At 36.5% G+C, this 12841-nt stretch overlaps 1 protein-coding gene across 1 annotated transcript in view; it reads left to right on the forward strand.

Annotated features, from left to right (window-relative positions):
- The first annotated feature begins 6418 nt into the window (after positions 1-6418).
- Positions 6419-12841, forward strand: part of snx13 (sorting nexin 13) — a 92302-nt gene continuing 85879 nt past the window's right edge. Inside the window, 1 exon segment of the mRNA XM_062029489.1 lies at positions 6419-6626. Within this exon segment, the coding sequence (XP_061885473.1) occupies positions 6594-6626 (33 nt within the window). The 5' untranslated portion in view covers positions 6419-6593.

Consider the following 12841-nt stretch of genomic DNA (forward strand, 5'->3'; position numbering starts at 1 on the left):
CACTTATTGACTTACTTGGCGATACCGTCACCCCTGTGGAACAAACAGGGCCGGCCCGTGGCATAGGCCGTATAGGCAAATGCTAAGGGCGCCGTCCATCAAGGGGCGCCACGCCAGGGCCACAAATGTTGGAGAAAAAAAAAAAAAAGAAAAAAAGTTGGTACTATTATTTCTAAATACAAAAAATAATTCCACGTTAATTAAAATGCAAAGTAAAGCCTATTTAATAGAAGTATAATTTGTTACAACATTACACCCCGCCCCCCTTACCCCCGCACGGTGCGCCCCCTCCCTTCCCGTATCATGACTCTTTTTGGACGTCACCACATCAAAAAATGAACACAAGATGTCAAAACGGCCAAAACTGTCAGGGAAGAAAAAAAAGAAAAGAGGAGGAGAAACGAGAAAAAGACAGAGGTAGCAGGTTGGTAACGTTAGCCTACATGAAATTATTTGTCTGTTACAGAATGTGATAGTAACCTGGCTTTTTAGCATTAAGCTAATGTTACATGATTCGGCAATTGCTAATCAATAAATAGCTAGTTCTGTTTTCACGTCGGGTTAATATTGTGGAGGGGGCTAAATTGTTATGGAAAATAATAATGTAACGTTAGGTAATTACAGTACTCCCACCTTACATTCCTCAGGGACATTTGTATTAGATCTTTTAAGCAGATGTTTTTTGTTTACATTGTTATTGCCTTCTGGTTAGCTAATTTTTGCCCTGCAGGTAATAGTCACTTTTCCACCCCTTTATATATTAGGTATAGTTGTAAGCCTAGTTGTTAAAGTGCACATCATTAATGTTAATTAAGCAATATCACATGAGAGGGAATGCTGTTTTTTAAATTTGAGCACTGCTGTGATTCGGTTAAAGATAATCATAACATAACATTCTCATATAATATGTTAATTTGCTTTCTTTAAGTAAAAAAAAAAAGTCAAAGACAAAGCTATTCGGTTTCTTGTGAGTATATACACTTCACTGCCGATGTGGGGGGGCGCCACCTAAAAGCTTGCCTAGGGCGCCAGATTGGTTAGGGCCAGGCCTGGGAACAAACCCTTCGAGGGAAATGAATCCTATGGAATAGAAATGTATGATATGTATTTCTGCACTTGGCAGATGAATACAACAATGAATCATGTAAAGTTACAAGAGGCTCTTTCTATTACAACAGAAAACAATATATACACAGTACAGGCCAAAAGTTTGGACACACCTCCTCACTCAATGCGTTTTCTTTATTTTCATGACTATTTACATTGTAGATTGTCACATCAAAACTATGAATGAACACATGTGGAGTTATGTACTTAACAAAAAAAAAGGTGAAGTAACTGAAAACATGTTTTATATTCTAGTTTCTTCAAAATCACCACCCTTTGCTGTGATTACTGCTTTGCACACTCTTGGCATTCTCTCCATGGGCTTTAAGGTACGTCGCCTGAAATGGTTTTCACTTCACAGGTGTCATAGTTTTGATGCCTTCAGTGACAATCTACAATGTAAATAGTCATGGAAACAAAGAAAATGCATTGAAATGAAAAGGTGTGTCTAAACTTTTGGCCTGTACTATATATATATATATATATATATATATATATATATATATATATATATATATATATATATATATATATATATATATATATATATATATATATATATATATATATATATATATATATATATTAAATGACACCGTAATAAAAAGTGGTTTATGATACATAGTCATGTGTCAAACAGTGGGGGTCAGTAAAACCACTGGAGTTTGTCACCAGTGTCAAAAAACGGAATTAGATGTGTAAGAGATGAAAAATATGTATAAAAAAAAGTGAAAAAGTGCGTATTATGCATGCATTTTAGGGTTTACAGTTTCACAGCTTGGAGCTGCTGCATGCACTATTTTATCTTAAAACGTTCCAGATATATTTTTTCTTTGACCATTCGACCTTTTTGTAGATTCCAGGGTGGATTGACAGTGACCTCTAGTGTTCAAGCTCGTAAACTGCAACACAGTGATAATGTTTATTTATTTTTTATCTCCATTTGTTTTTGTTTTATCATTATTATTTAAACAATTGAAACACAGTATTTTTTTTATTTAATTTACTTGTTTTTTATTTTTTTTTCTTTGTTATTTATGTATTTTTTAATTAAGCAATTGAATCACAGTGATGATGTTGTTTCACTAGTAATCCAAAATGTTTTGAGCAAGTCGGATTGATTTTTTTCAATCTATTTTTTTCTTTGTTATTTATGTATTTTTTAATTAAGCAATTGAATCACAGTGATGATGTTGTTTCACTAGTAATCCAACATTTTTTGAGCAAGTCGGATTGATTTTTTTCAATACATGGAATTCCTTTTTATACAAATATTGATAGTCAAAGCGATTCTCAAAACTCCAATATTACATTGTAATATCATTCAGTTCTTTCAAACATGTTTTTCTTTCTTTCAGTTCTTCCTCCATAAAACCTCCCAACCCCATGGAGAGCTCTGCAAGCATGCTGCCTCATTGAAAGAGGTAATATTATCCCTGGTTGGTGCCAACATGTAATAAGATTGCATTCTGTTGTCCTTTGGTCGACAGTCTTCCAAACAGGAATGACATTTATAAGTTGATTATTGTGCTGTGAAGTAGTTAAGTCATTCCTTATGGAGGGCCAAATGGGGAAATTTTTAATCTTAAATAACAACTTAAATGTGTCACTAATTTAATGTAAAATTACATTTAATTACTTAATGATTTATTTAGTCATTTATCTAATTTTTTCATGATTTAATTAATTATTGATTTAATTATTTAATTATTTATTTAATTGAGGTTATTATTTAAATATGTAAATAACAACTTAAATGTGTCAATAAATAATTATAATTGAATACTTAAATGTGTTATTAAATGTCTCACTAATTCAATGTAAAATTACATTTAATTACTTAATGATTTATTTAGTCATTGATCTAATTATTTCATGATTTAATTAATTATTGATTTCATTATTTAATGATTTATTTAATTGAGGTTATTATTTAAATATGTATTTAATTGTGTTAGTTATTTAATTACTATTTAAAGCTGTATTAATATTTAGTTGTGGTAATTATTTAATTAAATACACATTTAAGTAATTATTTAAAGATGTATGTATTTATTTTGTCTCATTTAGCACTAATTGTTACCCCTAACCCATAATTATTGAAATAAATTTATGTTTTAGATTTTGCTTCTTCCTGCTTCTTTTCAGACACTTTTTTCTGTTCTGTTTATTATTTTATCTAATTTGTTTGAAATTATCCTGATGGAGATTATTTTAATGATAATTAATTGTTGTGTTCGAAATAAGATAATTTAATGAAAATTTAATGATTTGCTGTGACGCACCTGTGTAAACACCTCTTAGTATAATACAGAGTTAAAAACTACATACCGCTCCTTTTATGCATTTTTTAAAATGAATATCTAATTATGATTATTTGAATGATACAGTTGTAATTAAGGAAGCCCATTTCCGCCACTAAACAATAGTAAGTCTTGATAATGAGATAAAGTGGAAATTATGAAATAAAAAGTCCAAATTATGCGATAAGAAAGTTAAATTTATGAGATAAAAAGTCATAATTTGGGGTTTAAAAAAATCCAAATTATGCGATAGGAAAGTCACATTTATGAGATAAAAGTCATAATTTGGGGTTTAAAAAGTCAAAATCATTAGATAAGAATGTTGAAATTATAAGATAAGAATGTTGAAATAATGAGAACAATTTATCATGATTAAGAGATTTTTTTAAAAATCGAAATTACCAGTTAAGAAAATCGAAATTATGATACAAAAGTCCAAATTATGAGATATAAAGTCGAAATTAAGAGATAAAAGAGTTGAAATTATGAGATAAAAATTCATAATTTTAAGATAAGAAAGTCAAAGTTACTAGATAGAAAGTCATAATCATGACATAAGAAAGTCAATATTATGAGATAAAAAGTTATTATGAGATAATATAGTCAAAAGTGTGATTTAGAAGTCAAAAGTTGAGATAAAAAGTCATAATAATTAGATAAAAAGTCGAAAATATAACATAAAAAAGTCGAAGCTATGATATAAAAAGTCATAATTATGACATAAAAAGTAGAAATTATGAGATAAGAAAGCAGAAATTATGAAATAAAAAGTCATAGCTATGAAATAAAAAGTCAAAATTATGACATAAACAGTCATAATTGTAGAATAAAAGTCGAAATTATGAAATAATATAGTCAAAATTATGAGTTAAAAGTCATAATTATGAGATAAGTCATATTTATGCGATAAAAAGTCATAATTATAAGGTACAATTATTCGGACTATAATGTGCAATAATGTTGGACTGTGCAATACATCCCAAATGGCCTCTTGATAAGTGCAATAATACTGGACTGTGAAACAGAATAATGTGCAATAACCTGTCACCTTACACCTCTGTCACTTTATATATATATATATATATATATCCATCCATTTTCTACCGCTTGTCCCTTTCAGGGTCGCGCTGGAGCCTATCTCAGCTGCATTCGGGCGGAAGGCGGGGTACACCCTGGACAAGTCACCACCTCATCACAGGGCCAACACAGATAGACAGACAACATTTACACACTACGGCCAATTTAGTGTTGCCAATCAATATGTATATATATATATATATATATATATATATATATATATATATATATATATATATATATATATATATATATATATATATATATATGTAAATAAATGATAAATGGGTTATACTTGTATAGCGCTTTTCTACCTTCAAGGTACTCAAAGCGCTTTGACAGTATTTCCACATTCACCCATTCACACACTGATAGAGGGAGCTGCCATGCAAGGTGCTACCAGCACCCATCAGGAGCAAGGGTGAAGTGTCTTGCCCAAGGACACAACGGACGTGACTAGGATGGTAGAAGGTGGGGATTGAACCCCAGTAACCAGCAACTCTCCGATTGCTGGCACGGCCACTCTACCAACTTCGCCACGCCATGTGTATATGTATATATGTATATATATGTGTATATATGTATATGTATGTTTATATGTATATATATACATGTGTGTGTGTATATATATATATATATATATATATATATATATATATATATATATATATATATATATATATATATATATATATATATATATATATATATATATATACTACCGTTCAAAAGTTTGGGGTCACATTGAAATGTCCTTATTTTCAATGAAGATAACTTTAAACTAGTCTTAACTTTAAAGAAATACACTCTATACATTGCTAATGTGGTAAATGACTATTCTAGCTGTAAATGTCTGCTTTTTGGTGCAATATCTACATAGGTGTATAGAGGCCCATTTCCAGCAACTATCACTCCAGTGTTCTAATGGTACAATGTGTTTGCTCATTGGCTCAGAAGGCTAATTGATGATTAGAAAACCCTTGTGCAATCATGTTCACACATCTGAAAACAGTTTAGCTCGTTACAGAAGCTACAAAACTGACCTTCCTTTGAGCAGATTGAGTTTCTGGAGCATCACATCTGTGGGGTCAATTAAACGCTCAAAATGGCCAGAAAAAGAGAACTTTCATCTGAAACTCGACAGTCTATTCTTGTTCTTAGAAATGAAGGCTATTCCACAAAATTGTTTGGGTGACCCCAAACTTTTGAACGGTAGTATATATATATATATATATATATATATATATATATATATATATATATATATATATATATATATATATATATATATATATATATATATATATATATATATATATATATCTTCTTTTTTAAAATCTTTTTTACTATTTATATTACTATATTGTGTATGCACCTTAGGGGATCTGCTCCAATTTCGTTGTTTTTTTAACCTGTTCACTGTAATAATGACAATAAAACTCTATTCCATTTTATTCTACAAAGTCGATATTATGAGTTAAGGAAGTCCAAATTATGAGATAAAAGCCCTAATTGTGGGATAAAAAGTTGAAATGAACATAGAGACATAGTACAGTATAGTATACAGTTAAAAAACAACACATTTCTGCATGTCAGTCAGTCAGTCACGTGTGTGTCTCTACGTCATCACGTCTCCACCAATCAGGTGGCGCGGTCCACTAACGGGGCTCTGGAGACGTAAACCTCGCCAACATGGCGACGCTCGATAGCAGCTACGGAGATTGGATATACCGCCGCTTTTAAAACCGCCAGGGAAGCACACCCGTTCGCCCGGTACCATGCGGCGGGGTTGACCGGGGGGCCTTCGGAACGATGTTCGCCGAGGTAAGCGACGACCGACGTGTGCTGGAGACTTTTTGTCCGGGCTTGTGTGTGTGCTAAGTGCTAGCTAGGCGTTAGCCGCGCAGGTAAACACAGCACCTAGCACATAGCACATAGCACATAGCGCATAGCGCCTGTCATGGCAGCGGAAGGACGCCGCTCAGTCACGGTGTTGCCAGGACGCTATAAGTGGCCCAGCACCCGGGATTACACCGCTAATACCATGATCTTGGGATATATTGGCGCTGCAGTTAGCTGGCCGCAGAATAAAGTCATGTTCGGATAATGAGTGACTTCCACCGTCGCACTTCCCAGCAGGTGAGCGGGCTCTCGTCTTGTTTGGGCGGCGAGCAGCACCGACCACACGCCCTTAATAACCGCACTCTGAAATGTCTTCCTTTTCACTTTTTAAGTTGCCACAAAGCTGTCGGCGTGCATGTTTTGTAATGGCTAGCAACTTGCCGGCCAGTCAAACAAGTGGCAGAACTCAAGCTTGAGGATGTGATTATAAGGTGTAGTCCAGGGGTGTCAAACGTATTGATTGATTGATTGGAACTTTTATTAGTAGATTGCACAGTACAGTACATATTCCATACAATTGACCACTAAATGGTAACACCCCAATAAGTTTTTCAACTTGTTTAACCCTGTAAGACCCAAATATAGAAAAACCTAAAAAAAATTTTAAAAAATTGATCTTTTAGATGTTGTAGAAGGCATTTGATGCAGAAATTGAATAGTTTAAAAAAAATGTTTATGTATGTTTTTAGAGAAATGTTGTAATATTGCAACATTGGGCTTTTTGATGGGAGCAGAATTTCTGTATTTGTACTCACATTGTCTGAACAACTAAGGGTTAATTTACAATACAACCTGCTTGAGCCCACTGCATTTTGACTGCCACATTCACCCAGTGTCGTATAATTGCAACAATTATATAACAAGCTCTAAATGAAATTGGATGCATCTGTTCCACAATAACTACATATGTACATGTTCTAGACATTGTAATAACCAAAAAATATATACAATACATTTTACTTACTTGAATCTGATGAATCCAGTCCAATTAAACAAATCGATGTTGTTTGAAGGAAACCTTGAGAGGTCGTGTGAGTTCATGGCCAGAAGGCGTGACTTATAAACAAATGTGAGACTGGAAAATAGGACCCAATGACTATGTAAATGTGATTAAAAAAAAATAATAAAATATAACGGATTGTTTTTTAGGATGGTTAAAGGTAACGTTGTAATTTTACAACAAGGGGTGTTACAGGGTTAAGTCGGGGTCCACGTTAATCAATTCATGGTACAAATATATACTATCATCATAATACAGTCATCACACAAGTTAATCATCAGAGTATATACATTGAATTATTGACAATATTTACAATCCGGGGGGTGGGATGAGGAGGGTTTGGTTGATATCAGCACTTCAGTCATCAACAATTGCATCATCAGAGAAATGGACATTGTAGCAGTGTAAGTCTGACTTGGTAGGATATGTATAGCGAGCAGTGAACATAGTGAGTTCAGAAAGCATAAGAACAAGTACATACATTTGATTATTTACATTTGGTTATTTACAATCCGGGGAGGTGGGATGTGGAAGGGGGAGGGTGTTAGTCTAGGGTTGAGGTTGCCTGGAGGTGTTGTCTTAGTGCGGTTTTGAAGGAGGATAGAGATGCTCTTTCTTTTACACCTGTTGGGAGTGCATTCCACATTGATGTGGCATAGAAGGAGAATGAGTTACGACCTTTTGTTAGATCGGAATCTGGGTTTAACGTGGTTAGTGGAGCTCCCCCTGGTGTTGTGGTTATGGCGGTCATTTAGATAGATAGATAGATAGTACTTTATTGATTCCTTCAGGAGAGTTCCCTCAGGAAAATTTAAATTCCAGCAGCAGTGTACAAAATTGTAAAAAGTAAATAATGGGGGTATAAATGGAGACAAAATAGAAAAATATTACATATATGCTCCTCTGGCTACTGATAACGGTATGCAGAGGGTGACTGGCATCATCCAGGATGCTCACTAGTTTTTCCACAGTCCTCTTCTCTGCCACCGTCACCAGTGAGTCCAGTTTTATTCCGATCGTAGAACCGGCCCGCCTGATCAGTTTCTCCAGTCTGGAGCTGTCCTTCTTACGTTAAGGAAGTAGTTTGACATGTACTTCGGTATCAGGGAGGTGTAGCGGATTTTATACACTAGGCTCAGTGCAAGTTGTTTTACTCTGTCCTCCTCCACTCCAACCCACTTTGTAGAAGTGGGTTGGAGTGAGGTGTGATCTGGGGTGGAGGTCTAGAAGTAATCTGACTAGCTTGTTCTGGGATGTTTGGAGTCTAGATTTGAGGGTTTTGGAGGTGCTGGGGTACCAGGAGGTGCATGCGTAGTCGAAAAAGGGTTGAACGAGAGTTCCCGCTAGAATCTTCAAGGTGCTTTTATTGACCAGAGAGGAGATTCTGTAGAGAAATTTTGTACGGCTCAGGCCCGCGAACAGGATTTATCCAGCCCGCGGGATAAATAATAATACTCAGTGGTCTGACCTACTCATACTTGCCAACCTTGAGACCTCCGAATTCAGGAGATGGGGGTGGGGGGGAGGGTGGTGTTGAGGTGTGAGGGGGAAGGGTTGGGGGGGGGGGGCAGGGTTTGGTGATAGCGGGGGGTGTATATTGTAGCCCGGAAGAGTTAGGGCTGCAAGGGATTCTGGGTATTTGTTCTGTTGTGTTTATGTTGTGTCACGGTGCGGATGTTCTCCCGAAATGTGTTTGTCATTCTTGTTTGGTGTGGGTTCACAGTGTGGCGCATATTTGTAACAGTGTTAAAGTTGTTTATACGGTCACCCTCAGTGTGACCTGTACGACTGTTGACCAAGTATGTCTTGCAGTCACTTACGTGTGTGTGTAGAGGCAGCATACTACATGTGACTGGGCCGGCACGCTGTTTGTATGGAGAAAAAGCGGACGCTAAAGGCAGTGCCGTGATGGCACTCCCTCAATATTGTTGTCCGGGAGAATGGTTGCCCCGGGAGATTATTGGGAGGGGCACTGAAATTCGGGAGTCTCCCGGAAAAATCGGGAGGGTTGGCAAGTATGGACCTACTCCGTTCCGGACAGGCTAACCTCCTCCAACCTCCGAGGACAAAGCTACGAACAATGGGAGACCGGGCTTTCTGCTCCGCCGCTCCCAGTTTGTGGAACGCTCTCCCTGACCACCTGAGGGCACCACAGACTGTGGATGCTTTTAATAAAGGCTTAAAAACCCTTCTTTTTAAAAAAGCCTTTTTTTAGATACATGCGTGCTAGTTCTAGTTTTTATTTGTATTTATTTTTATGGGCAGCACGGTGATAAAGGGGTTAGTGCATGTTTCTCACAATACGAAGGTCCTGAGTAGTCCTGGGTTCGATCCTGCGCTCGGAATCTTTTTGTGCGGAGTTTGCATGTTCTCCCCGTGACGGCGTGGGTTCCCTACGGGTACTCCGGCTTCTTCCCACCTCCAAAGACATGCACCTGGGGATAGGTTGATTGGCAACACTAAATTGGGCCTAGTGTGTGAATGTTGTCTGTCTATCTGTGTTGGCCCTGTGATGATGTGGCGACTTGTCCAGGGTGTATCCCGCCTTCCGCCCGAATGCAGCTGAGATAGGCTCCAGCACCCCCGCGACCCCGAACGGGACAAGCGGTAGAAAATGGATGGATGGATGGATTTATTTTTATTATCTTTTTTTTTTTTTTTAATACACTGTAACACTTTGATGTTGTTTGCTCAATGTAAAATTAAAATTGTAATTAAATTAAAGTACCAATGATTGTCACACACATGCTAGGTGTGGTGAAATGTGTCCTCTGCATCCGACCCATCCCCTTGTTCACCCCCTGGGAGGTGAGGGTAGCAGTGGGCAGCAGCGGTGGCTACGCCCGGGAATCAAGACACTTCACCCTTGCTCCTGATGGGTCGTGGTTAGTGCCTTGCATGGCAGCTCCGGCCATCAGTGTATGTGTGTGTGAATGTGGAAATGGTGTCAAAGCGCTTTGAGTACCTTGAAGGTAAAAAAGCGGTACACAAGTATAACCCATTTACTATTTAAAGGAAGTTATACATCAGTTGTACACTGTAACAATGACAATATAATTTATGGTCAAATTTACGTTTTTTGTGCAGAATAATACTGTACATTGAAAAAACTACAACTGTTTTTTTTACGGTAAAATTCTGTCGACTAACCTACCAGTTTTTTTACCGTGAAATCTATGATTTTTGTTTTTAAGGTGTGTTACTGTAAGTGGGGAAAACTGGACTACATTTTTACGGTAAAAACTGGTAGCTCAGTTGTCAGAATTTTTAGAAAACAGTCTTACTGTTTTTACAATCATATTTTGTATAAGCCACAAAAAGTTTACAGTAAAATTCTGACGACTAAGCTGGCAGCTTTTTCCGTACAAATCAGTGATGTTGTTTTTCCATTTACTGTAATATGTTGTTTAAAAAAACACTGTATATTTTACAGTAAAATTCTGATGACTCAGTTGCCAGTTTTCTACTGTAAAATCCACAGATTGTTTTTTCACAGTGTACGCAAAAAATATAAATGACCATCAAATGCAGAGGCAAATTCATCTATTATTGGCTGTTAGAAGCGACCCTCTGATGGCAGCCATAACTGGCATGTGGACCTCCCTCAAAACGAGTTTGACACCCCTGCTTTTTAATTAGTATCAACATCCTGTAAGTTTCTCTTTGCATTGTATCTCTTTGCTCTATTTTCCCCCATTTTGTTGTTTATTGTGTTTATTTATTCATACAAGTTGCCGAGAGTACAATATGAAAATAGGCCGAGGGCCATGAATAAAAATATAGAATATTTCCCTGCATAAATGAATTTTCATACACAGTAAATATATGCATTTTCCTTGGACAATTTGTAATGTATACAGTGGCCCACTGCTAATGTATTACTGGCCTGCGGCACATTGCGAAAATACTAGAATATTTTTTAAATCAAGTTATTCCTACTTTTGGAATTTGGATTAATCATGATTAATCAAGGCTTGCATTATTTAAATTAACTTAAAAAATAGCCTAATATTTAGGGCTGTTTGCTATAGCTAAGTGTGTTATATCAGGCAATATCAATCTTTTTTTAATATTTTTTATTATCTATCCAAAAAAAAGGACGAGGAGATGTAAGTAAATGTAAGCATTCCGATTCAAAAAATAAAATAACATTTGCCAAAAAATATATAATTTTTTTAAATTGATTCTCCAAATTTATGAATCTATTTAGAATCTGAATAAATAAAAATGTTTTTGAGTTGCCCTACTTTTAAGTGTCTGCTTTTAGAGGAACTCCCAATGGTTTCTCTGCCTTTTGTGGAAAGTTCCTGGAAGAACACTTGACGGGAGATTTAAATGGAAACAACGAGAAAGACTGGGAACAATCCATTATGTCAAAAATAATGGCTCGCTCGCTCATTCCACAATACATTTATGCATGTGATGCTTCTCCTTCAAACTTGTTGAATGATATTGCTGGGGTACTAGGAGAGTGAGAATTGTCGGCCGTCATGCGAACAGTGCAGTTTAGCTCTTTGACTAAAATGGCAACGTTTATCATGCAGATTAAGTAAAATTATTTTAAAACATTTTGAGTATTTCGATATGTTTTGCAGCCCTACTGGCTATTAGTTTGAAGTACTTATTTAGCCAGAGGAACAAGACTTTAGTTGCCATTCATTGGTGCACAATTTTTTGTACAAATAATCCTCTTCAGTGAATTTGGGGCCTGTGCTTGGGAGACTTTTTCAAATCATTTGAGCAAAATGAGCAGGAACTCTGTAGCATCTTTAGAGGTGTCTCCTGTCTACTGCCTCTGTCTGCCACCACTCTGTGCTGTTTATGTGAAAGGATTTCCTCAAGAGAGGCTGCATGCTCGATACTTTGTAATTACGGTAGACAACGTGACTGGGCACACTGATTTTTTTTTGGTTTTACGCTCAAGCGGACCAGTTTTGAGCACATTTTGTATTGATTGACTATCATCTCAACCCACAAGCCTGTCATTCGAGACAGCTGTTAATATGCCTTTTCAAACATGAGGTTTCATCACAGCTGATCATCGGGCCTTTGCGTCCCTCTTACGCTTCAGCACTGTGGATCTACCGGCTTTTATGTGTTTACCTGGGGATACTGTCAGCAAACATGTTTTAAACAACAATCAATACAGCCAATCCCTGATCACCCATTTAGTGTTGCTGCTTAGTAAGTAGCATATGTTTGCTTAAGAGCACGGGCATTGCTGTAAGTCGATGGACGGCAATTTTTACAATCGCTTGCTCATTGATGTTGTCAGTCTCTTGACTGTCCATTTTACACTCGGTCTGCATGTCACCTCGGACACATCAGTCTCCTTCCGTCTGTTGAAGTAATTCGTTTGTCAACTATACTCTGATTCCTCATAGAACAGGGCTACTCCTCTGACGGCCCCGGGATAGGCACCTAGGTATCCAGTGTTTCCCACACATTCATT

This window comes from Entelurus aequoreus, linkage group LG20 (assembly GCF_033978785.1).
Source record: "Entelurus aequoreus isolate RoL-2023_Sb linkage group LG20, RoL_Eaeq_v1.1, whole genome shotgun sequence".
Taxonomy (NCBI): Eukaryota; Metazoa; Chordata; class Actinopteri; order Syngnathiformes; family Syngnathidae; genus Entelurus; species Entelurus aequoreus.